The sequence below is a fragment of the Condylura cristata genome, unplaced genomic scaffold (genome assembly GCF_000260355.1).
Source record: "Condylura cristata isolate star-nosed mole 26May11 unplaced genomic scaffold, ConCri1.0 scaffold00015, whole genome shotgun sequence".
Lineage (NCBI taxonomy): Eukaryota > Metazoa > Chordata > Mammalia > Eulipotyphla > Talpidae > Condylura > Condylura cristata.
The window spans coordinates 24,470,084-24,495,090 of NW_004567116.1; the positions used below are offsets into that span (position 1 = coordinate 24,470,084).

At 40.7% G+C, this 25,007-nt stretch overlaps 1 protein-coding gene across 2 annotated transcripts in view; it reads right to left on the bottom strand.

The window, feature by feature from the left end:
- Positions 1–25,007, bottom strand: part of NELL1 (NEL-like 1 (chicken)) — a 690,112-nt gene that overhangs the window by 10,213 nt on the left and 654,892 nt on the right. The window contains exons 16-17 of one of the 2 annotated variants that reach the window (XM_004682975.2): positions 20,943–21,083; positions 1,984–2,177 (exon numbers count right to left, since the gene is read on the bottom strand). In XM_004682975.2, the coding sequence (XP_004683032.1) occupies positions 1,984–2,177; positions 20,943–21,083 (335 nt within the window). The remainder of the gene's footprint in view (positions 1–1,983; positions 2,178–20,942; positions 21,084–25,007) is intronic. The other variant, XM_004682976.2, reaches the window with a different exon arrangement.

Genomic DNA, 25,007 nt, shown 5'->3' on the forward strand with positions numbered 1-25,007 from the left:
CAGAATAAAGCCTTCTTCTTCTGCATTTCCATAAGAAATTGGGCATAACTAGATTACATACTAAGAGGTTTTATGTCCATTTCTCTATCCATCTCTGTGATCACTGACATAAACACAACCACTCATAGATAAGTCTGAAAGCTCCTGTCTACCCAAACAGCACAGGTAGAAAATATGGGTACTTTCTTAAGGCCCTTGACTAATTTATGAATGAAAGAGCCACAGATGGATATCTATGAAAAGAAGTCAGGATGTTACTAAGATTTAGGGATCAATCCCAGAGAGAACCATTTTTCACTGTGGGTTTCTATGATCTGATACTAGAGGGACATGAGTTCTAATCAGTTCTTGATCAACTAACTGCTATAAAAGTGTATAAAATTATTGTCACTGCCCAGGAAGCATACAGTACCTAGTGAGAAGTCCAGATCTGTTTGCACTAGCATAGCTTTATCAGTGATGCTTTTTCCATTGTCAACATGTTTCAAGGACTCTTTCATTTGGCAGGAAATACTAGGAGCTAGCCTGGTGCATTAAGTTCTAAGGGGGAAAGTGGACTCTTAGAAGAACCCTGACTGAGTTTTCAACATTAAGATTTGACTCTTTGCTGCCTTATGTGATTCTGCCATTGCATGATTTGTTTTTATTTGAATATGAAACATCCATGAGGTGAAATTTTAAAGAGCCAGTATCTTAAATCTCAATCTTAACTTCTTAACCTTCGAGCTAACACCATTATAATTATAATAGTTTATTTTGAGGCTCAATTAATGGAGATAATCACCTATCCTACCAGACCAGAACACTTTCAACTACAAATAATGGACCAAACATAGAGATCATAAATACATTTTTTTAGGATAACCTACAGAATTTGATTCTAATTCTTACTTTCGCTCCTAAAACTAGGCCCTCCTTCTTCCCTATCCCAGCCCCTCCCCCCCCAAACACACACACACACCAGCCCTACAATATCTTGGAGGCTGTGCTATTATGGAATAATGTATGCACTAGGGGAAAAAAAAAAAACAACAGGTGTTTCCAGGTCTGTTGGAGGTGTAACATACTTGAAGGCAGGTGAACGAACTGGATTATTTTGTTAAGATTCATTTCCACTTTGTTTCTAGGGAACATCCTAGGAATGTATCAGGAGATTCAGTTCACTAAGAGGTTACTATGCAAGTAATTTCCCTTGGTTCCCATGCCTATAAAGCCCAAGATTAAACAGTTCCATCCCAGCCAACATAAAAATACAATGCAAGAGCTTCAGTAGAGTAATACCAAAGGAAAATGAATAGGCAAGATCAACAAAAGAGGAAATAAAGCACAAGGAAATCAAACACTTTAATAGGCCCATTTTGCAAAGCATAAAGCATCACAGGGTGATGGCAGATTTTCATTTTCATAAGCATTAAATTTACTCCCAAACAACTTAATGTAAAGAATAGCCCAGCACAGAGATAGACAAACACATCATTTAGCAGAGGTCTTATGCTATTACCATCGTTTATTCACAATGGATGTCCACCTGTCTAAGTATTGGAGGCAGGTCTGTAAGTCCTGCTGTTGTGGATGATGTCACCACAAAAGTGAGCAAGTTTCTGTGGTGGTGCTAATTTCAGGCAAAAAGTAGTTTTAGTTAGCATATTTGCTAAGTGTGGGTGCGGGCTCATCAAGTGCTCAACCAACCAGCCTTGAAGGCACTGCAGGCTGTCAGTGGGAGAACTTACAGTGGCTTCTCTGGCCTGCTTCCCTCTGCTCTGCAGGGGCTCCTTAGCCCCATACCTCACATTTTGCTAAGAGCAAGATCAATTCAAAGCAGGTTCTTCAGTCACTCAGCATCATCATTAACTGTAGTGTAGGTGAGAACAGGAAAAGCCTCTATAGGAACTACAGGAACTGCATGAGTCAACAACTTGGGGAAAGGTTCAGGCAGGGAGAGATAAAGCAGCTATAATTTCTCTTGCTCCCACTTAGCCTTACCTTGCAGGAGCAGACAGAACACCTGTCTTCTTTCAGGGTCCACACCTGCCCATTGTGCTTCAGTCCTCCTTCATGGGGACAGTCACCAGAACAAGAGGGCCCAGAGGGACAGAGGCAGTCAAAGCCTCCCGCCAGGTTGATGCAGGCAGAATCATTCCAACAGGTATGCGTTCTTAAGGCACATTCATCAATATCTGCAATAAAGAAAGCACAGAACTTTAGAATCTTGCCAAGATTATTGCTAGAAAATAATAATTTACATCCATATTAGCCTTTACCTTGAGCCTGATACTGTCCCAAGCTGGCCACAGGCATTTACTCTGCAAAACAACCCTGTGTAGCAGGATCTATTATTATGTCTATTTTGTAAATAATGGAGCTGAGGCTAATAGAAGCTAGAGTTAAAGAAAAAAAAGCAGGTTTGACAGCTGTCAGACTCCAAATGTTAAATTACCCAGTAGCAACTCTGAACTAGTTTGAGCATATTAGCCAAATCTGTAATGGCCAGAGGCCACGACCACATTAATTTCTTAACAGTATAGCTACACCTCATGGAGATCTGGGTTTTTTAGAAAAGGTGTGACTAGAGTAGCCACTGAGTAGTCACAGGTGGGCAACGCTGGCCAGTTAGACTGCACCCCTCCTGGGTGGGGGTGCAGAAGTTGAAAGAAGGCAGCATAGTTCTTGGTAGATGTCTTGCCTAAGCTCAGCCTCCTCATCCTAATGGCCAGTAGCCCATACAAGAAAGCAACTCAGAGTTGTAATAGGCATATCGTGGATGTGGATGAAAGATACCTGTATTCTGCTGTTTTTCATTGACAGGAAATAGGGCAGGAAAATAGCTATCCAGTCAACTCTCACTGGTACTCAAAGCTTGAGTGACCTTAACAGCATAAGCACAACAGCCCTGTAGTTCTGGCTTGCTCCCCGTGCCACTGGGCACTCAATTACCCCCTTCCCCCCACCTCACCTCACCCCCAGGGCAATCAGTTCTGTCTTTGATTAACCCTTAAGACATTTGTTCCTCAGACTGAAATGAAGTATATTTTCCAGTAATTTCTACTTTTTGGTATCTGTTCTGAGATGTCTTAAGTCTACATGATTTTTCTTTTTTCTTTTGGCTCATCTTTATATTATCTTACAACATTGGTCAGTGTCTGTCAGTCTTCACCATGGATGAGTGTTTTGCCCTCCTAACATCTTTTCATATGATATTATAAAAGTTTTACAAGCAGTTTGTTCTGCATAGGTTCTTTGCATATTGGTGGTACACACTTTGACAATGACATGCAAGGTTTTGTCCTTGTTAAGATGATATAAAAATAAAGCGCCTCAGTCAAGACAGTGAATAAGTACTCTGCTTCTGAAACTGCGGGAAGAATCCCAAATGAACATGCCTAGGTTCCCAGTCAACTAGATGAGGAGTATATATAGAAAGCTGTTGGTATATTTTCTCTACATCTTAAATTTTGCATCAAGTGTATATAAGATTGTAGGCATGTGACAAAGGATTATGGATTAAATTAAATAAAAAATCATTATAAATAACATGTATTCCTAATGTGTTGAAAGTATATCAGTGTTGCTACCACTTCTTTTTAAAGATGTATTCATTCAAGAGCTGGGGTGTAGGCCAGAGATGCGGGGGTTGAGAGGGCTCACCAGAGACAGAGTGAGGAGCAGAACAGACAGATCTACTGAAATACACTGCTGAGGGGAGCAGTGGGCGAGACAGGAGAGGTCTGCTGCACCATTTGGGTCACTTCCCTGGCTGGGGATTAAACTCATAGTGCAGTGACTGCAGAAAGCTTCATAGTACTGCATCTTGACAACCTTGTGACACCAGGGAGGCCCTTATTTTAAAAAATTGTCAATATCCTGTTTGGTGCATTGCACCATAAAAATGACTACATAGGCCCTCCCTGGTAGTGCAGCGGGTTAAAGCACAGCACTGAGAATCTAAAGCCACTTCCACATGAGTTCGATTCCCGCCTGCCCCGGAGGTGACCACATGGTGCGGCAGACCTCTCCTGACCCGCCTGCTGCTCCCCTCAGCAGTGTACTTCATCCATCTTCCTGTTCTGCTCCCCACTCTGTCTCTGGTGAAGCCTCTCACCATCCCTGAGCCTCTGGCCTGTACCCCAGTTCTGTATGCTCAAATAAATAAATCTTAAAAAAAAAAAAATGACGGCCCTCCCTGGTGGCGCAGCGGGTTAAAACACTACACTAAGAAGCTTAAGCCACTTCCGCATGAGTTCGATTCCCGCCTGCCCCGGAGGTGACCACATGGCACGGCAGACCTCTCCTGACCCGCCCGCTGCTCCCCTCAGCAGTGTACTTCATCCATCTGCCTGTTCTGCTCCCCACTCTGTCTCTGGTGAAGCCTCTCACCCTCCGCATGTCTGGCCTATACCCCAGTTCTGTATAAATAAATAAATAAATCTTAAAAAAAATGACTACATAAGTAGTTGATTTCATGAAAGTAGAATGGCTAAGAAAGATACACAGAGCTGATGAGGTGACACCCCTACTGTGTGCTAAAGCAAAGATTGTGTCCTCGGCCCTAGTTTTCGTTGGCAAGAATCTGGGTAGAGGAAAATATGTAACATAAGATGTAGGAGTAACAAGGGATGCTGGAACATAAAAATTCTTCCATTTAGTTGAGTGCTTAGTGTGTGCAGGTATTTTAATATCACATAGTATGAAACCATACCCATTAATCCATGGTCTTTTGAAAGGGAGAAAACATGATAAGGACTCAATAAATGTCCTTAATGAGCATTTTTAAAAAATGATTTATGTATGCATACAGACCTGGGGTACAGACCAGAGGCTCAGGGGCAATGAGAGGATTCACCAGAGACAGAGTGGGGAGCAGAATAGGCAGATGGATGAAGTACACTGCTGAGTGGAGCAGCAGGCGGGTCAGGAGAGTTCTTCTGTACCATGTGGGTCACCTCTGGGGTAGGGATCAAACTCATGCTGAAATGGCTTTAGCTTCCTAGTGTTCTTCTCTAACCCGCTGCGCCACCAGGGAGGGCCAAATGAGCATATATATATATATATATGTATATATGAAGACTTTTCCGTTATTTTAATTGCAAAAATTGTACCTTAAAAGATATGACTGAGCCACTTTGGTTGAATAAGCAAACTCCAAGTTTGAATGTTCGTTAGCAACAGTCAAATTGAAAGTAATCACAGAATCTCTGGCTTGAGTTTTATTTGTTTGACTTTTGCTAGACTGTTTAATTCATGATCTTGAATGTAAATATTTAAGATGAAGTTAAAGTCCTTATTTCATTTTTTTTTTTTTAATATCAGAGTCGTAGTATACACAAACACATACAGACTATGGTTTTATAATCCACTCTTTTCTTAGGCACTTAGATTGTTTACAGCAGCCAAGTTATGCAAACAGTCTAGAATGAATACAGGAGTACATATATCCCTTTGAATTAGTGTTTTTGAATTCAGGTTGTTAACTCAATACTGATTTGTATGACAGATCTATTTTTGAGTAAACCTCCATATTTTCCTTAGGGGCTAGACTAGTGTACACATTTCCACCAACACTGTATGAGAGTTCCTTTATGCTGTATCCTCATCAACATTTGTTTCTTTTCTTTATATACATATATACATACATACATACACACACACACACACACACATGCCATTCTCACAAGTGTGAGTTGATATGCCATTGTAGTTTTGCTTTGGAGAATTGTCTTTAGCTCTTCTGCCCAATTTTCAATTGGTTACATTCTCCTTTTTATAAGTCGCATTGAGTTATTTGTAGATCTTGGATATTAGCTCCTTGTGTAATGTATGTTGTACAAATAATTTCTCATTTAGTAGAACATCTTTTGTTTTGATGCTTCTTTCTTGTTTTTATTTACCTTGCCATTAGTTAGAACCCCCAAATTGTCCCTTGAGTCCATGCTGTGTGCCTTTGTTTTCTATGTATTTTATGGTCTCTGGTTTACATCCATGTGTTTCATGTGAGATAGTGGAAAGCTTGCCATTTGCAACAGCATGGCAGAATTGGGGGGATTAAGTTCATACTAGATGTTCTCACTCACATGTGGAATATAGAGAAACAAACACAGGGATAGACAAAAAGCCCTAGAAATGTGACTGCAGAATTAAGGCTATCACAAAGGAAGGATGGAAGGTGGGGAGCACAGGGCATTAGGGACTCGAGGAATTATTGTGGAGGATGTGCTACCATGCATCTAAAGGGGTATGAGTATATACTCAATTAAACATAACAATTAAAAATTCAAGCCCTACCTTCTTTGTTAAGCTACAGTCAATATGATACCAACTGACAACAGCTTAGTATGCAGGTATGTGAAAACTTGCAGCAATAGTAAAATGGTATGTTTTCATTATCCTCTCCCTCAGTCTTTGCTTATCAAATTTATAATGTAGAGTTTGTATGACTAGGAGATAGAGATAGAAAGTTGATGGATGGTTCATCACACACATGGTGTTAATAAAAATATGGACTTCTTTGAACTGGTGGTAGCTCAGATCTGCCGAGTTAGCACTAGGAGTGTTCACTAACCTCGCATCTGGTCTGAGTCTGGCCAGTTCTAATTCAGTGATTTTTTGACTGTGGTCACATGGAACCTTTAGGGTGCCTTTAAAAATTACTGGTCACCAGACCCATCACCAAAGCCTCACTTAATTGGTTTAATGTCAGATCCAGAGGTCCGAGCCATATTCCGCCTACTAGGAATTATTCTAACAAATCACTCCAGTGGTATTCTAACAAATCACTCCAGTACAGTCTACAAAAGTAATTTGAACAGATCCACAACCGGTGGCTATAAAAGAATAATTTATTGCCTCTTCTAAAATAATTTCCAAATTGTCTATTAATACCCAACTATCATAAGTATTTCTAACATTTGGTTATTTTGCATTTTCAAAGTTGAGACATGTTGGTATTTTTTTCTCACATAAATTAAGAAACCAGAGTATAAAGAAAAACACACCTAGTGTGCCTAATAAAAAAAGGGTACAAAACTTGGCTTTGCTTTTGTGGCTGTAGGATGAAAGGATTTCACAGTTGAATATAGGACCATATTGCCTAGAGTTCTATGTAATTGCTTTACTTATGACACAGAAATCTAATTCTGCTTCTATGCAATTTAACAGATTTATGGAAAGCCAGATGTTAGCAATTATGGAAACTGACATTATTCATATTCTTGGTAATACAGACCTGTTTGCTCTGCACAAAGCCAACTTAATCTATTATACATATCCCAAGGCATCCAAAGGGAAGAGGCACCCTATTTACATACTGCAACTGTTGTTCTCTACTGAGCAAACACAAAGACGTTCACCCATGATACTTACCCAAATCATCAGACAGGCCTCCAATCACAAAGGGGCAATGAAACAAAAATGAGGCAAACCATTCCATACTCAAATCTATAGTCATTAGAGTGGCCTGTTTTTCTTATTGTAAGTAATGGCTCTCTGTTGTTGCCTGTGTTTCTCCTTGTAAATTCATTATTTAAATGCTCCCTGCACAGATGAGAATTTTTTTCAATAAAATTCCATGGCTCAGCTTGCACTAGAACTAATTTTCTTGCATTGACATTTTCATAATTTCTAAAAGCTATTCTTATTGTACTCAGTTTTGCTTAAAAAAAAAAAAAAGCCTGGTGATACGTAGTCAAATCTGTTTTGTTCTCTGAGGTTCTAAGGTTACTTGGGCATGAAAGAAAATTGAATTCAGGGATGTTTATATCAGCAGCAATCAAACCAATCACAAAGAAGTCCTGAAAATTTTTCTACTCCTCAAGAAAAATGGCTTTGTAGAAATTTTAATGGTAACAGTAACTCTGCCTTAGGAACTGAAACCTCTAGTTGATTTCAGAGATCAGTGGAAACAGCTCTTCCCCCAATGGTTAGGTAGCAGGTAGGTCAAAGAGTGAACTTTTTCATTACCTCATATTCTTTCCTGAAAAACTTTCATAGCCCTTGCAGTCTTACTTTCAAACTGTAAACAGGTGATGTTTATGAAAACAAGATTGAAACTGGAGTTTGAATATCCAGTTGTGGGTGTTCTGACTTGGAAATCATTAGGAGCTTGAAATGAGAACAGAGTGTGGGGCTCTATTAATGATGGGTGAGAGAGCACATATGTCTCTTCCATAGCTCAAATATGTCAAGGAGAGGGCTAAGTGTTTCATTCTAAGATTCTTTCCATCCTCTTACTACACTTATAATCATTAATCAACTAATTACAGATTTATTGAGCATCTACTCTGTGCTAATCATAGTGCTAAAACCTGGGGATAAAATGTGCCAAAAAGACACACTTGGTCTTTTACATATAGACCTTAAGTTACTACTTCTGATCTTTGATCATCTTTCTTCTCAGGATAACATGTCCATTAAAACCTTCAGCTTTGGAAATCAGCAGCTGTGGGGTCCAGTGAATGTGTGACTTGATTCAGTTTTCCCGGAACTGAACAAAGCAGTCACTTTAAGTATGATCACTTGAAAAATTCAGGGTGAATGGAGATACACTGTCTCCTTCTTGAATCAAGTTATATGGAAAAAAAAATGTAAAATCTCTGGCCCCATTGTTTGGAAAATGTGGACAGAAAATAATCCTTTATAGTTTGAAAGAAACACACAGTACAATGCTTATCATGCAGTAAATGAGTCATTATTTTTCATATTATTTCTATACCTTTCTAGCAGAGTTCATCTCATTGGCATGTACTTATCAGTTTTGAGCTTTTACTGTGTAGTCAGCTCACACTATGATCTGTTAACTGAAGATTCCACTTAACTTCTGAATTTTTTTCCCCTCATATGGATTTGACCTGGACGCTAGCTAGCCCAAATCAGGAAAGCTATACTGAAGTTTTCCCTGAGTTTTAACAAGGTAATGTTGTGTTAAGTGCCTACTATTGAAAGACTTTTTTTTTTTTTTAACTTTACATTCCCTGAGCTTTCTTTGATCAATCACTGCATCAAAATGTGTAGGCTGGGCCCTCCCTGGTGGCGCAGCGGGTTAAAGCACTGCACTGAGAATCTAAAGCCGCTTCCGCATGAGTTCGATTCCCGCCTGCCCCGGAGGTGACCACATGGCGTGGCAGACCTGTCCTGACCCACCCGCTGCTCTCCTCAGCAGTGTACTTCGTCGATCTGCCTTCCTGCTCCCCACTCTGTCTCTGGTGAAGCCTCTCGCCACCCCTGAGCCTCTGGCCTGTACCCCAGTTCTGTATGCACAAATAAATAAATCTTTAAAAAAAATGTGTAGGCTGAGCAAAGTGAAGTATTTTACTGCTGGTGAACAAAATAACTCCTTGTAGGTAAGAAAGTAAGTGTGGAATAAAAGCAGAGTAGCCTTTAAATTACCCAATTCTGTTTACTTTCTGCCATGAACAAGCCAAGCTTTAATTAGTGATTCAATCTGTTTAAAATCAATACAATTCTGACCAGTGGAGAGAATAAATAAAAAATCTATAAATACAGAAAAATTTGCTACCTAAAGACAATTCCACTGCACAGCAACATCGAGACCAACAGCTGTAGATTTATATATTTTTAGTATCTCTTTACAGGCAGGAGGGTGGGCTGTATTATAGCTTCAGTCTGCATCTCAGAGGTAGAACAGGTAGGTCTGTGCTCATTGAAAACATGGCAAACACTGGGTAGTACTATTTTGTTGTTATTCATTGTGTTATCGGTTAACAAATTGCACATTCTACTGAAAAGAATTCCTTTTCTGTACTTAAAAAAAAAATTAAAGATTTATTTATTGATGCAAACAGAACTGGGTGGGGTACAGGCCAGAGAGAAGATTCACTAGAACAGAGTGGGGAGCAGAGGGTAGTCAGGAGAGGTCTGCCATACCAATTGGACCACCTCTGGGTGGGGGATTGAGCTCGTGCTGCAGTGGCTGTGATAGCTTTGTAGTGCTGTGTTTTAATACACTGCACCACCAGGGAGGGCCCTCTATACTTTAATTTTATGATATCTGCATCGTTGTTTCCTGACCTGCTTAGCCACAAGCATGGTATTTGATCATCCTCACCCATTCAGAAGAAAGATTCTGGTCTGATTTATCATTGTGTGGCTCCCTAGCACCCATGACAGCATCTCTCACTCCCTGGAAATGCATAAACATTTGTTATATTTGAGTCTGGGTGAATTATGATTTAAAATGAGGGATAATTGTGGAGAGCCTGCATTTTATCTTAGGAAAACACTTTGGAAATGACCATCTTCTTTATACTATTCCTATAGTTTACCAACCTTTTATGATTACTTTTTACCTTTATAGGATTGAATTTGTAATTACAGTTTTAGGGCATGAGAGGTGACAGATGGAGAACAAGACAGGGGTGAACAGAAGAACCCAGCATCTAGCTAACAAGGAAATTTCTCAGAAGGACATTCAATACTTGTTGAAACATCTCCAGACTTCCTTAGTGAACATTTGCAAGTAGGAAGTAAAGAAAGTAACAATGGGAAAAGCTTGGGTTTCACTGTCTGCCCTGATGTCATGGCAAAGTGACTGCTGGTGACAGTTATGTACAGGGAAATCAGCCCAGGTGAACCCCAAAACTACTTTGACAAATCATTCTCTCAGGCAAGTTGTCAGATGAAAAATAGGCCCTTCTCTTTTTCAAGGAGAGGTCTAAGGCACAGAAAGGTTGCAAAGTAATTTTTCTCACTACCAAAACCATCGTGCAACTTCAAAAAAAAAAATCACCAAAAATTTTTGATGATTCTGTTCTAAAACCAGGTCTTTATCTAAATAACAAGAGGGTTTGATTACAGCAGCTAATTGGTCAAACAGCAGCCATGCCTGTTGCTTACTATTCTTTTTACTATTGTCGCCCATGATCCCCGATTGCTCTTCAGGGGGCAGAGTGCTTCCAAAATCTCTGCAAGAGATTTAGGACTCTGATCCAAAGTACTGTACCTAAAAGGTGATTTCTACAACAAATACTCAACTCTAACTCAACTCCATTGCCCCATCCTTTCTTTCCTTCAATGATTTTGTCCCTTCCAATCTTTCTTCCTCTCTTCATATCCTTTTCTAGTTGACTGGTTTGGTAAGAAACAATTTAGAACCTGCTCCTATTTTGAAGGGGTCATTTCTGGAAATATCTAGAAGATTTTTGGTAGACTCAAGGGAAAACAAAGTGAGGAGTAGGAGAGTTTAGTCCACTGTGTTGTGGACTTTGAGTAGATAAACATTCAAAATAAAGGATTTTTTTTTTTAAACCTAAGGAAAGAAAACCACATGTAACAAAATCAAATTGATTTCTAAACAAAATCAAAGGTGCCCACTGATGAGCATTTCCTTCTTGGCCAAACTCTAGTGGTTAGGTTCCTCTGTAGCCCCTTTTTCGACTAGGTCTCAACAGATGAGGTCTGCAGGTTCTCAGTATAAAAGAGTTGAACAGACCGTAGCAAATGTTGTAACACCTGAAGGCAGTTGCCCTAGATGAAGACGTGATATTCTGAAGTTCCTGCCTGGGAAAGCTCAAGGCTTTCAAAATAATGTGTGTGTTCCAGACAACACCTGAGAAAAGGATCCTTGCCTTGCAGTCTTGGAGGGTAAGTTTAATAAGAATCAGTTAGCAGGTACAGACACTTTCGACTGAACACCTCCAGCTTCTTCTAAATCCCTCTTCCCAAGCCCCTACTCTTCTTCCTCTCTTATCTCTCACTCTCTTTTTAAAATGCCCAGTCACTTCTGCACAAATCGAAGTTAAATTCAATTCACGCTGAACCTTCTTCCTAGTACAATAGTTTATTACTGATTAAAATCTTTCCTTAGCACTTTAGCTATGCCTGGCTTTCTTTATCTTTCACAACACTCAGACTGCTGAATATAAACAAAAGAAGTCTTACAGCTCACCTCCTCAGAGAAAGTAGTAATTAGTGGCCAATGGCTTTATTAGTAATAGAAGCAATTGCTCTCTAATTACTCTATTTACTTATTCAACAAATATTTGAGTAACTGCATATATGTCAGGTGTACTATTCCAGGCATTGAGAATACAACTCTGTTTGTGGCAAGTTTATACCTTAAGCAGGTAAGAAAGGGAACAGATAATCCTTCCATGTGTCTTTGTCAGGAACCTGGAGATTTTTTTTGATATCGCAGCCATCCTCCAGTACTTGTGTTGACTAGTAATTAACACATGTTACTCTCTGTATATAAAATAATATTTTAGTAACCTCTTATACATTGTACTTAAGATGGTTGAGAAGTCACTTCCCCTCTTAAGCTAGGGTCACCCAGCAAGTCTGCAGCAGAACACAAACGTCTTGACTTTAAGTCATCTCATAATGGCAGGGTCCCCATTCTGCAAAGGTGAAATGGGAAATCCCCAACATACCAATGAATGCAGATTCTCTAAATACTAACTTGTGATCACAGGTAACTGGAGCAGATAGAGAAAATAAGCATGCATTACATTGCTTTATTTGGTCTGAATACAACTGTTTAAAATTCTCTGGTTGTAAGTTGCATTGCCCTATCATACAGTCTATTCACTCTTCCAAGAAAATCTAGATTAATAGTCTGATCATACTACTTTCTCAAGGATATTTTTTAGCAGGAAAATGACCCAGTTTGAGTTGTTACAAGGTCCTGTATGTAGGAAGTGGCAGAAAGTTGTATTTGAATTCATATTTTACTTATATGTGTCTTCAAACTGACTGCTTTAGTAAGCCTTTTTATAACTTTTTTGCTAAGAAATTGTTACTCTGTGTCAGAGAAAAGACCTTTCTGTCATTTTCTCCTTCTATAAAATAAAGTATTGTTCCAAACCTGAAAGATTGTTGTGAGAACAAGACAAAATGTTAGTACAGGGTTGTTGCTGGATAATAATCATGCTGAATTCATGCTGGCCATCTCTTTGCTCAGAAGAGAGAAACGGCAAGTAAAAAAATTAGAAGCGAAACTGAACAAATGCAGAAAATCATATTGATACATGTATGGTAGAGGGTTTTAAGCTTTGTGGGAAAATTTACATAGCTGTCTTACTGTAAAATATAGTTATTTTAAATACTAGTGTTTTCATGACAAAACCAATACTTCAGCAATGTTGAGGGATGCTGATATTGTAAAATCGGTGTCCGAGCTTCCTCCTCCTTAGCTTAGACCATAAGACCCTTCAAGATCTGGTATCCACCTCTATTCCTGCCACCTCTCTTCATCCTTCACCCACAACAAATCCATCTAGGTCAGTTACTACCCATGGCAGGAAACTCACCATCCCTCAGATACAATTCACTCTCCTTATGACTTTGTCTCCAACCAGTGAAAATAACCATATTTTCTATGGAAGATTCCCATGCACATTACATTTCTACATGCCCTAACCCCAAAAGGAATTAACTGGTTTTTCCTTAGTCTCATTTCTATAATTTCACAACTCAACCTCAGCCCTTCTCCTATCTCCCCATTCATTCCTCACTGGGCACCTACAACTTAGTACATGCACTAGTGGAGACAAGCCAGACCCTCTCAGATGTTCACTGAACGAGCAAATGGTGATTTTTTTTTTTACACCATCAGTGATAAATGTTGAAAAATCCCCTGCTTATAAACCCACAGGCAAACATTTCACAACAGCACGAGACTAAAGCAATGAAATCGTCCACGCTGATCTGTGTAGATCTTTGGCTAAAATATTCAAGCGAGAAAGTCCAGAAACACTTAGTGACACCACACTTTTAGAGGATCAGAGGTAGAAAGGTGGCAACTGCATGGAATATCGATATGTAGGAGGGCGACTGGATCCACGGGGGGGGGTGGGGTCCAGATAATTGTAACATACCAGAGAAAAATATGGTTCTGCTTTCTAAAGGATGCAGGTGTACACAAGCTATAGTTTTAGAGCATCCCCCAGACACCCTCCCCAGTGGTGGTGTGGTGTGGCGGCCTTGAGTAGACCCTCCAGTCCTGCCCCTCTGTTCCCCCTCCTCCTTTTGTGTGTCTGCCTCTACCCCCCTAGTTCCCGTGTCCATGTTGCTGGTAGGGGTCTGGAGTAAATGTTGACTTGGTCCCAGGTGGTGATACCATGGTTGAATTGCCTACACCCATCCATCCACTCTCATATACCCATCTTCCCCATATTCTCACACTCACACCCATCCACTCTCTCCCTTACACTCACACCCATCCACTCTCTCTCTCACACCACACACCCATCCACTCTCTCTCTCACACACCCACTCTCCCCCTTACACTCACACCCATCCACTCTCTCACACACCCAAACACACACACTCATAGTAGTAGCAGCAGCGCAGCAGGCAAAGACAGGCCTGCTGCAAGTCTACGTGGGGCTCCCCAGCCGGGGCTCGAACCCAGGCCGTAGCAATGATAGCACTGAGCTTAAGCCCCCTGAGCCACCGGAGAAGCCCCCAGCTTGGACGGCTCACTGAATACCTCTTAAAGAGCTACAGAAAGAAACGGATGCAGTAAGATTGTCAGAGCCTGAAGATCAGCCTCCTTAGGCCCACCTGTGGCTACTCAGCCAAATGTAGCAATCAAGCCATTTTACTAACTTCACTATATGCAGGTTCAGTCTAGTTCAGGATGATTGAAAGACTTGGCTGTGGTCTAGTTGGGGGAAATGCAAGTTAGCATCGTTTTGTGAAGGTTCAATTGAAACTATTGTGCCCTGAGAGGTCTCCAGACTAATTTATCCTGCATTTTGAACAGCTCCAGGCTTTGGGAGGATTTCATAGTCTCACTGATTGAATATTTGTGATGATATGTTGACATCCACTGGAAAGCCAAGTCAGTGTAAAATGTTCCTGACTTCTCAATGCTCAGAATACCGAGACTTGTCCTTTCCCCCCTCCTCTTAAGAGCTCCATGTCTTTCAAACCAGTATCAAGTTGGAGGTCAAAATTGACTCCAGTTACATCTTGGGGGGACTGTTGGAAAAGTCTTGATGCATCGCCAACCTAACACACACTACTACCTCTAAGGCCTCATTATATTCCACCTCTCACCAAGGTTTGTCCCAAGAAGCATCTCCAAATGATAGCCCTTTTTATAAGAACAAGGCACAGGGCAGTGACAAACAGTTAAAACTGAAATCTCATTCCCCAGACTGCAGTTCTCCTGGCTGTTTTCTGTCACTGCTATGCTTGCACATGACAATTACAGCAGCTGCTCTCACAAGAAAATCCTCATCGGGCCATTTCCAGCACCCAGAGAGCAACTCCTGTGTACCAACTCCTGTGTACCCAACTAAGTCCTACGGGAGCAGGAACAATGGGAAGCTAAGAAACACCAAGTCACATAACAGCAGGTATGTGTCATCCTCAAGTGTACCTTGATCCACAAGATGAGTTTCCCTGGCATTATGAAAATCGTGTTTGATGAAATGACAAGAATGTGACCAATCAACACAAATCCATAGGAGATACTGCTCTATTAGGACAAGTCTGATCTGGTAAGTTCCATAACACAGGTGCAAATAAATGGCTGTGGGGGACATATAAGAGGGACACACTAAGACAGTGCTTGTCCACAGTAAATAAAAATTTTAGTATTTGTGCATAAAGATTTTAATATTTGTGCATATAAGAACTAGGGTACAAGCCAAGGTGTGGAGGGTAAAGGATTTACCTAAGGCACAGGAGGCAAGTGGACTGAAATACACTGCTGAGAGAAGCAGCAGGTCTGCTGCCATGTGGGTCACCTCCCTGATTGGGGATCGGACACATGTCATGGCTGCCGATATGTGCCACCAGGGAGGGACCTTGAGCATCTCTTTTTCTTTTTTTTAATGTCCAAGTCTATTGACCGAATCACAAATCTCCAGGGCATGATAGTTTACCAGGGATATTTTTGAAAAGCTGCCCAAGTGAATGTACAGAGATATAGGTATTAGAATCACTAACTTACAGAGAAGGACTTCATTAGGATTTTTGGCAAGTGGAAATGAGGATATAAGAAGGGTCAAGGAAAAGCAAAGGCAGGCTGCGTACTCACGCATAATATGACAGAGAGAATAGCGAGGTTGACATCTGGGGGAGTTGGCATTTTATTTTCAAAAATATGCAAATGTCGGAGACCAGCTCCAACCTTTGGGGTGTCTTGAAGCAGCACAGGCAGGACCCTAAGATGGGAAGGCATCGGTGAGCAGATATTCCAAAAAGGGGGAGAGGGGAACAGATGTGAGGAAGACACAGGAGTCAGGATAGGGTGCAAGTCTTCCTGCTTTTCCTTCAGCAGGTCTTTATACTGTGTAGCATGTAGTTAATTGTAATAATGCATAGGGTAAGTTAATGAGATATCTCCATAAAACATTCTCAAGGATAAAGGGAAAAAACATTCTTCTGTTTACAATTTATGGTATGCTAAATTATACGTTTTTGTGACAGTTATCATATATACAGCTGTCTACTTATCATTAAAGGAAGAGGAGTCTGGAAAAGGGTGAGCTTGTTAGCAAAAGGTTGTTAGGGGTCTTGGGGTAGTAGTAAATTGTGTTAGCAGTGTTAGCAGTGATTGTCCAAAGAAAAGCTAATGGCTAATTTAAGGTTAGCAGAGAGTAGCTAGTGCTTGTTTTAAAAAGGAGTAAATTAAGAGAAAGTTATACAGTTGTATATCAAACAACACCTGTGTAGTCAAGGTTAAAATTTGTCCATTATGCCCTGGGAGCCTTATCTAAAGTTTATTTTTATTCAAAGAAACCAAGGAAGCTTCCCAGGAGTTTTTTATGTCCTGGGGTCTTATTTCTCCTGGGGCTTGGCTTTTGTCTCAGGAGAAAGAGGAATTTCTCACCCTGGGGCAGCTTGCCTGAACCAGCAGCTGCCTTTTTCAGCTAAGTCAATCCAGTTGTAAACTGAATGTTGCTCAGAATATTTTGATATTATGTTTATACAAAAAAGGGAGGTCATAACATAAGTTAGCAGCGGACAGTCTGATTTTTCAGAGCTTATCCCGATCCACCCGGAATCTGTCAGACGATGGACGTTGCATAGCTTGTGTCATGCAAAACTCTACACTTTACATGTGCCACTGTTAGTTAAATAGTAACAGTTCTCATTTCTAAATGGCCCATATAATTATGCCCAGATAAAAAGGCAATTGTGCACAACTTCTATGCTCGAACGGGGAAGATCCCTGACTACCAACCACTGCCTGCTCTCAGAGTGCACTGTAGCCTACAGGAACAACACAGCTCCGGTGTTTGCCAGCCTCCTGTGCAAGTGCCAGCTGGCAAACATTTGTTGCATTACAAAGATACACAAGCACATGGAAGATAGACTAACGATACACTCAAGAATGGGGTTTCGTTGGCCTCCACACTGGTCATTCCTTCAATCATGAACTGATTTAGAAAACAAGACATTTTGGCTCATGACATTAAATCTTGCCTGGGTACTGTTAAATGTGACATCTGATGCTTACAGTCATCAAAACAGGTGTTACTACCCTCATCCAACCAAAGATGCCACGGAGTGGCATGAAGCTCGCCTACAAGTGCTGTATTTTAAATTCTAATGTATGCCATTTCCATTATTCTCTGGGGGAAGGGGCATGGGGAGGAAAAGCACATGTTGTAAAACTGCTGTTCTTTTTAAAAATGTAAGTGTAGACACAGACTTCACTTAGGGCCTGTTCTGATGTGCTAATTTTCACTGCCATCAAGGTATAGTTGTTATGACTAGAACTAATTTCAAGGTCATACACCCCTCAGGAACAGAGATATTATTGCTCACACTCATTCCCAGAGGCTTAACACAGTGCTGGTATAATAGTCATAATCAATAAATACATGACTTTGTGGTATTTAACATCTGATACATCCCGACAATACAAGTACTGATGTCAAACCAAATAGAAAATAAATATGACCTTAGCTGGCAGTTTTGACACTTATGCTCCTACCTTGTTCTGAGGGCTTGCATTACAGTGTGGACAAAGAGGAAGTTTAGGTCCTGAAAGAATTTCTATAGTTGTGGCAGACAATCATATTCATGTAAAGTTAGGAACTGAAAATGCTCTATAATATGTCAAAGAGCAATATAATGGCAGTACAAAACAGACAATTATAAACCAGAGAGCTCCTACAGGAAGGGACATGGTGGGAGGATCAGAAGGAGGGAGGGAGGAAAAGGGGAACTAAGGTGATGATGGGAGTAAATATCTATTTACATTATAACAAATAAAACCAAACCAGGGCTCCCTCTGAAATATTCCAAAGTAATATCATGAGGTAATTGGAGAAGGACAACCTCAAGTAATACGAGCAGGTAGGTCCTTGAGTTAAAACATGAACAAATCCATTCCATAAGCCAGGCGTTCAATAGTTCAGAATAGTTCAGACCGAGGAAGCAGACAACACAATAGTCCTGGAACTGGGTAAATTTGCTGTCACAGTGGCAACATGCAAAGGCAAAAAATATGAACATGGAGATAAGTCCAAGAGGGGACCAGAAGCCTAGATGGGAACAATTATTACCTAAAGTGACAAAGGCCATGCAAAGAAGTTAGCCATTTGCTGCTCATTCACTGGGAAGTCATGAGAAAGGTGGTAACAAGAAAGTGTTTGACTTGACTTATACATGTTTTACCAAGAAAAATTATACAGCAACACATATTTTCAACTACTGAAGAAAAACTAAATGATGATTAAATGCTTGTTCTTATTAAAGCCATCTTAAATATATTTCCAGTTAACTTCATTTATACTAGCAATGATACTCATACAAACAATTCTATTCCCTTGTCAACGATGCTCCCCCATGCAGACCAGGGAGCAGCTCCTGGATGAAGAAAGAAAGTACCTTCTTAGCTGTCCAGGGATCCTCTAAGGCCCACCCCTAAGCATAGCAAACAGAACTCATCAGGTTAAGGTGAGTTGCCTTACCTTAATCTTTTCAGGGGAAGATTGATGAGTGACAGAAAGCTACTGATAATTACATCAGATCATCCCTGGCATGCAGGATAGTATCATCCTTAACCTTGAGTCTCAGTGTGTGTCAAACCAGCTTTGTATGTTCTCTACGACTGAGTTAGTCAGGTACATGAAGTTAATGCATATTCTCATTTATTGAACACCAGCTACTTAAGAGTATTCCTGTAGAGATCAAAAGAAACAGTCCATCTGGTGTCCATAGTCAATATGGTTTGCAACAAGTGAAGCCGCATACACTAGGGTAAGAGTTCTAGAGTTTGCAAAGGAGAGAGGTAATGATTCCCATGAAGAGACTGAAAAGTGCTTTATGGGGGCCTAGTGAAAACAAACCTATACTTAGGAAAGTGAATTGAAATTCATAGGGGAATCCATCAGGTCAAGAAAATGGGAGGTTCCTCTTCGATTCAGAATTCTGTTCCATGCCAGCTAGAGACAGTTTGTACAAAGGCAGAGAAGGTGCAACAACATGAAAATCCAGGGCGTTACAAAATAAATCACCTAGGTAATCTCCACATCTGTCTATACACAAAAGCTAACAGTCCCACTTAATGGTGTCAAGTAGAGATTTCAAAATAATTTCTAGCCTCCAAATGTAGTTATCTATGTTACCTTTCTACCTATCTCCACCCAACAAGAGTCATCTGATCTATTACTAGAACATCTGTTTGCACTGACTTGTACACATACAGAAAATCCTGGTCGTGTAGAGGAGATATGGGAAAACCTAGTCTAAATCCAAACCTCACCCAAAAGATGCATATGAGACAAGAGTGTTCAAAAAGTAAGGGCATTAAAGATAATAAAAGCTAACCTTTTCAAAACATCTACCAGATATTAATTCAATTAATTTTTGTAGAGACTAGATATGTTCTTGCCCAAGGAGCCTTCTAGCAGTGGTAGAGTTGGGGGTTGGCTGGAGGAAACCTGACTCAAGGGTGCATGCTTTTAACCACCACCCTGTATGCCTCTCAGCAAGATGGTGGATAACAGTCCATGCTATATGCCCTTTGTCTCATGATTTATCTTTGCTTTAGGTCAATCTCAGGGGAGAAGAGGTTAAAACACTGACAGGAACCCAGCGGTAAGTAATTCCAGTCAAGTAAAAAGATGCTGGACAAAAAGACAAGACTAAATAAATAAATAAATAAAAATAGTATGCAGAAAGCAGAGAACACAAATTTTCCATTTTAATTTCCCATTTCCTAATTCAGCAATCTGAACAAGTCAGTATTAAGAAATCAGCTGGGTTTCAGCACAGAAAGAACTGAATTGCCAATGTTGTCAAGGAAACAGTTATTTTTTTTTTAAACAAGTTTAAGGTGGGGTGGGGGGGGGGTGGAAGTAATTTTGGGGGGGGGGCATGGAAATTGTAAAGTCTAGAAGGCAAAGAATTCCATCTGCTAATTTCCTCTCCTCTGTTCAGCATTTAACAGACCCAGAAGCATATCCATCATGGAAAGAGATCTCACAAGTATGGTGGTGGTGGTAATAGCAAAATGATTAGGTTAATGCCATGAGGTCAAATGTGTGCATCAATTCAAAGCTTACGATGTTTACATTTATGGTGTCCCATTTAATCCTAAAATCATATGCATACTAGTATCCTATGCTTACATACTCACAGGCTTTTTTTTTTTTTTTTTGGTAGAACACCTGGAATTTAAACTAAACTTTCCAACTGCAGTAGTATATCTTCCTCCTCCCTCTCCCACAGCTGCCTGTTCAAAACTGCAGCAGGCCATCCTGGTTTCCTTTACAAAGAACTACAAGACCATGACCTACACACCTAGGCTTTGGACCCCTGACTCTTTTCAATTTTTGTATAAAACTCGAATCCCCACACTGCACAACCCCGGTCTAATTCCTGAATGGTAGAGGGAGGGAACTTAAAAACTGATGAATTTCACCAGAGCCATTCTATCCGAACACTTGAAGATCAACTGAATGAAAAGGAGGCTGCCTTTCCTGCCACGTAACGGGACGTGGGCACGGCTGAAAGCTGCTTACCAACACAGGACTCCCCGGCCAGTGAAGAGGTCCCATCGTCATGGAAACCGCTTCTGCACTCACAGTGGTACCACCCTGGCAGGTTAACGCAGCGGGAGTGGTTGTGGCACTCAATGATTCCCTCTGTACATTCATCAATATCTGCCTCAGAGAAAAACACAAGCCCACCAGGACATTAATTTCTTTCGTCACTAACCTTTCAGTAAACACCTAAAACATGATCATGTCAACCCAGCAATTAGGCCTGGTTAGTCACCTAAAGTGAAAGTTGCAGGATGAACCAACTTCCTTTTCTTTTTTCCCCAGTTCAACACGTTGAAGCTTCATGTTTTGGATGCTTACAGAGCATCTACTGAGCATGAATGAAAGCCGACAGTCATAAAGACATTCCCAACTGAAGACGCTGTCTTGCCTTCTGAATGACCAAAACCAAAAATAACAGGACGTTCAGCACTGTTGTGGTCCTGGAAGCTGAACAATAAATGACATTTCTCTGATTCACTGCTTCCCAAGATAGGTTTAAAAGAACACCAAATAATGTCTTGGATTCCTATCTATGAACAAATAAGTTTAAGAAGTTCTTGGTCAGTGTTAAGCTGCTAAGTTTTTCAGAGTTTAAAATAATAGTTGAAAGAATGGGAGTGCTTTTACTATGCATGTCGTTAATGTCATATGAAAGAATCTGAAGGGGAGCAGAGTCTGGGGACTACTGTTCTAAATAGTTTTTATTTGAAGATTTCTTTCTTTATGCATACAAAAACTGAGGTTCAGGCCAGAGGTATAGGGGGTGAAAGGATTCACCAGAGACAGAGTGGGGAACAGAACAAGAAGACAGACTGCAATACACTGCTGAGGGGACCAGTGTGCGAGACAGGAGAGGTCTGCTGCGCCATGTCAGTCGTTCCCTGGCCTGGAATTAAACTTGTGCTGTGGTGGCTGCAGATGGCTACGCCGTGCTATGCTTAACCCCTTGTGCCTCGAAGGAGGGCTTCATGTTCTAATTCTTTTAAAGCTGCTCATTGACCTCAAGACTTGATTTATGATAGTAATCGGACTCATTTTTTCAGTCATTCCTGATGAAAGGAATTCTTCTGAGCTCTCCTTGCTCTAGGAGCTGGCTTTTTAGACTCCTGGATCGTACATAAATTCTCTAGCCCAAAGGCTTGCCTCTGAGCTGAAGAAAGTTGATACCATTGCAGAAAGATGAGCTGGAGACTGATGCTAGCATCACCTTGTTCTAATGTCCCCATGTAACTTTTTCTCAGGAATATTCTACTAGCTATTCTGGTAATATCAAAACTATGTCGCTGGAATGACTACACATCTAATTGACACAGGGATATAATACATAATAGATAGCTTTATTTGTGTGTTTTACCCCAACAGTAGGTTGTTGGAGACATCAGCTCGGGGGCAATCAGCTGTAATGATTCCTAGACCTTTACAAGTTCTGAGTTGTACACTGGGCTACGAATGTAGTTTAGAATCAGATCCTCTTCTCTCTGGGTATGCCAGCCAAATAAAAAGAAAAGATGTAGCCTTTATTCTGAGCAACGTCAACTGGCCTTTTCCTGCCAACTGTCATCCCCTTTGTGATTTATATCACTAGGCACAAATATTGCTCTGACATCCAGCATCCCAGGAATTGTAAATAAAGTCCTCAGCCCATGGCACCTCTCTGGTACCTTCCTCTATTGCAATCAGACTCCAGGAAATCTCAACAACCACTGAGATGATCACATCTGAAATTTTACAGATATGTGATTCTGTGGGACACACCTTGGGTCACCAACTACTTGAAAGTTTGAAATAGAGAGGTGACTGGAGAATATGTCCTCCCAGAGAGAAGTGCCCCTCGGTAATGAAATTAATTCAGTATGTTTTGATGACAGTCCACCCAGAGACACATTAGAACCTGAAAACTGATCTTCGCACACAACTTCTCTATGTTAGGCTGCAAGAACCTTCCTGCAATGAAGCAACGGCAAAATTCTACCTCAAACATTTATATCCAGAGCTCCCCAAACTAGTCATAATCCACACAGATTGTGTCACTTCTCAGCCACCTATAGGATTTAGGTAACCACCACTAACCACAATTAGTTTTGAAGGAGTGCAGGGAATCCAAGAAAGAGTCAAATCTTCTTAGATAGCCAGAAAAACCCTATGTCCTGTTGCTGTGGTCCGACCTACTTTGTAACTATTGCCCCTTTCCAAATTACTCCGATTTGAAGGATACACTCTCCAAACGGCTTTTATAAATAACTCTTCCTGTCCTCGATTCACTGGGAAATATCTGGCAGGAACAGGAACAGTAAAATTAGGCAATTATCTTTTTTTTTCTTCTTCCAATTCACTGATTTTTTTTCCATCCCCAGAATGAAATCATGACACCAGTAAAAAACCTGCTGTGCCCCTGTAACAGGACAGAGATTATCTATGTAGCACAGGGGACTCTTACAAGAAGTAGAGGTGATCAGAGAGTTAGACATCTCCCACTTCCAGGGAGACACTAGAAGATGCCTGGCTGGCACTGAAAATGAGCAGTGGTGATGCCCCTTGCCTGGGAACAGCATTTACCCCTCCAGGTTCCGGGGCTTACAGGGACAACCAGGATTCCTAGAACACTGGCACCTGCAAACAGCCTGCATGTTTCTGCTCTGTGTGCAAGGGCTGTAATCTGTAAACACATTTTTTTTACACACAACCAGACTGCTCAAGTTTCACTGTGTCCCCCAAAATTGGTGTGTATAGTCCTGATTGTGTGAAATGCAGCCAACACCCAAAGGCTTTTCAGAATATTATGGGGGCTTGAAAATCATAAGTAGGTTGTTTCTAGCCCTTGCTACAGGCAAACAAATGAGACCTATGGTCTGGCCATGGGGTCTCTGAGTTCACTATAAATTTTCAACTCTTTCCCAAGTTCTGACAAATCAAGGAGTTTGGCTTCAGCACACCATATGCCAACTATCCCAACTATCCCACGTAAAAGGACAAATCAAAAAATAAATCATTTTTCTTCCAATATCGTTTTAGGATTTTGCCTACATCCCAGTTTGATCCAGTACAGATTTGAAAATGTGACAGAGAAAATGTGGACTGTGGCCCTCCCTGATAGTGCAGAGGGGTAAAGCACAGCACTAAGAAGCTAAAGCCACTTCAGCATGAGTTCTGTCCCTGCCCTAGAGGAGACCTAGGTGGCAGCAGACCTCTCCCGACCAGCCTGCTGCTCCCTTCAGCTGCCTGTTTGGCTCCTCAGTCTGTCTCTGGTGAATCCTCTCACTGCCCCTGCACCTCTGGTCTGTACCCCAACTCTGTATGCATAAATAAATAAATCTTAAAAAAAGAAAAAAAAGAAAAGGAAAATGTGGACTGCAAGGGATTCCTGAGTGGGAAACCTTCCTGTATCCTCAGTGCCAACTATCTGCCACAAGCAGCTCACATTTAGCCCAGTCACACAGTTAACAAATGGTGAAGCCAGCTTCAAAACTAGCTAGGAACTCTAATCTGTCACTACAGTATCATATTACCTTGTGAACAAATAAAAAGGAAAATTTCACAAAGATGATAGATTCTTTTGATCTTCTGTGTATCTATTAAAAATATGTACCAAGATGCTGGGAAAACTGGGAAGCTACATGCACAAAAATGAAACTAGATCACTGCCTCACTCCAGTCACAAAAATCAACTTGAAGTGGATTAAAGACCTAGACATAAGAACAGAAACCATAAAATACCTAGAAGCAAAGATGGGTCAAACACCACACGACATACACTTCAGTGACATCTTTAAAGACAGAGCATTCAACACCACAATAGTGAAGGCAAGGATAAATAGATGGGACTACATCAAGTTAAAGAGCTTCTGTACAGCAAAAGAGACATTACAAAAAACAAGCAGACAGCCCACTAATTGGGAAAACATTTTCTCACACAAAAGTAGTGATAAAGGACTTATCACAAAAATATACCGAGAACTGATGAAACTCAACAAAAATAAACAACCCCATCAAAAAATGGGCAGTAGAGCTAAAAAGACACTTCTCCAAAGAGGAAATGCAGAT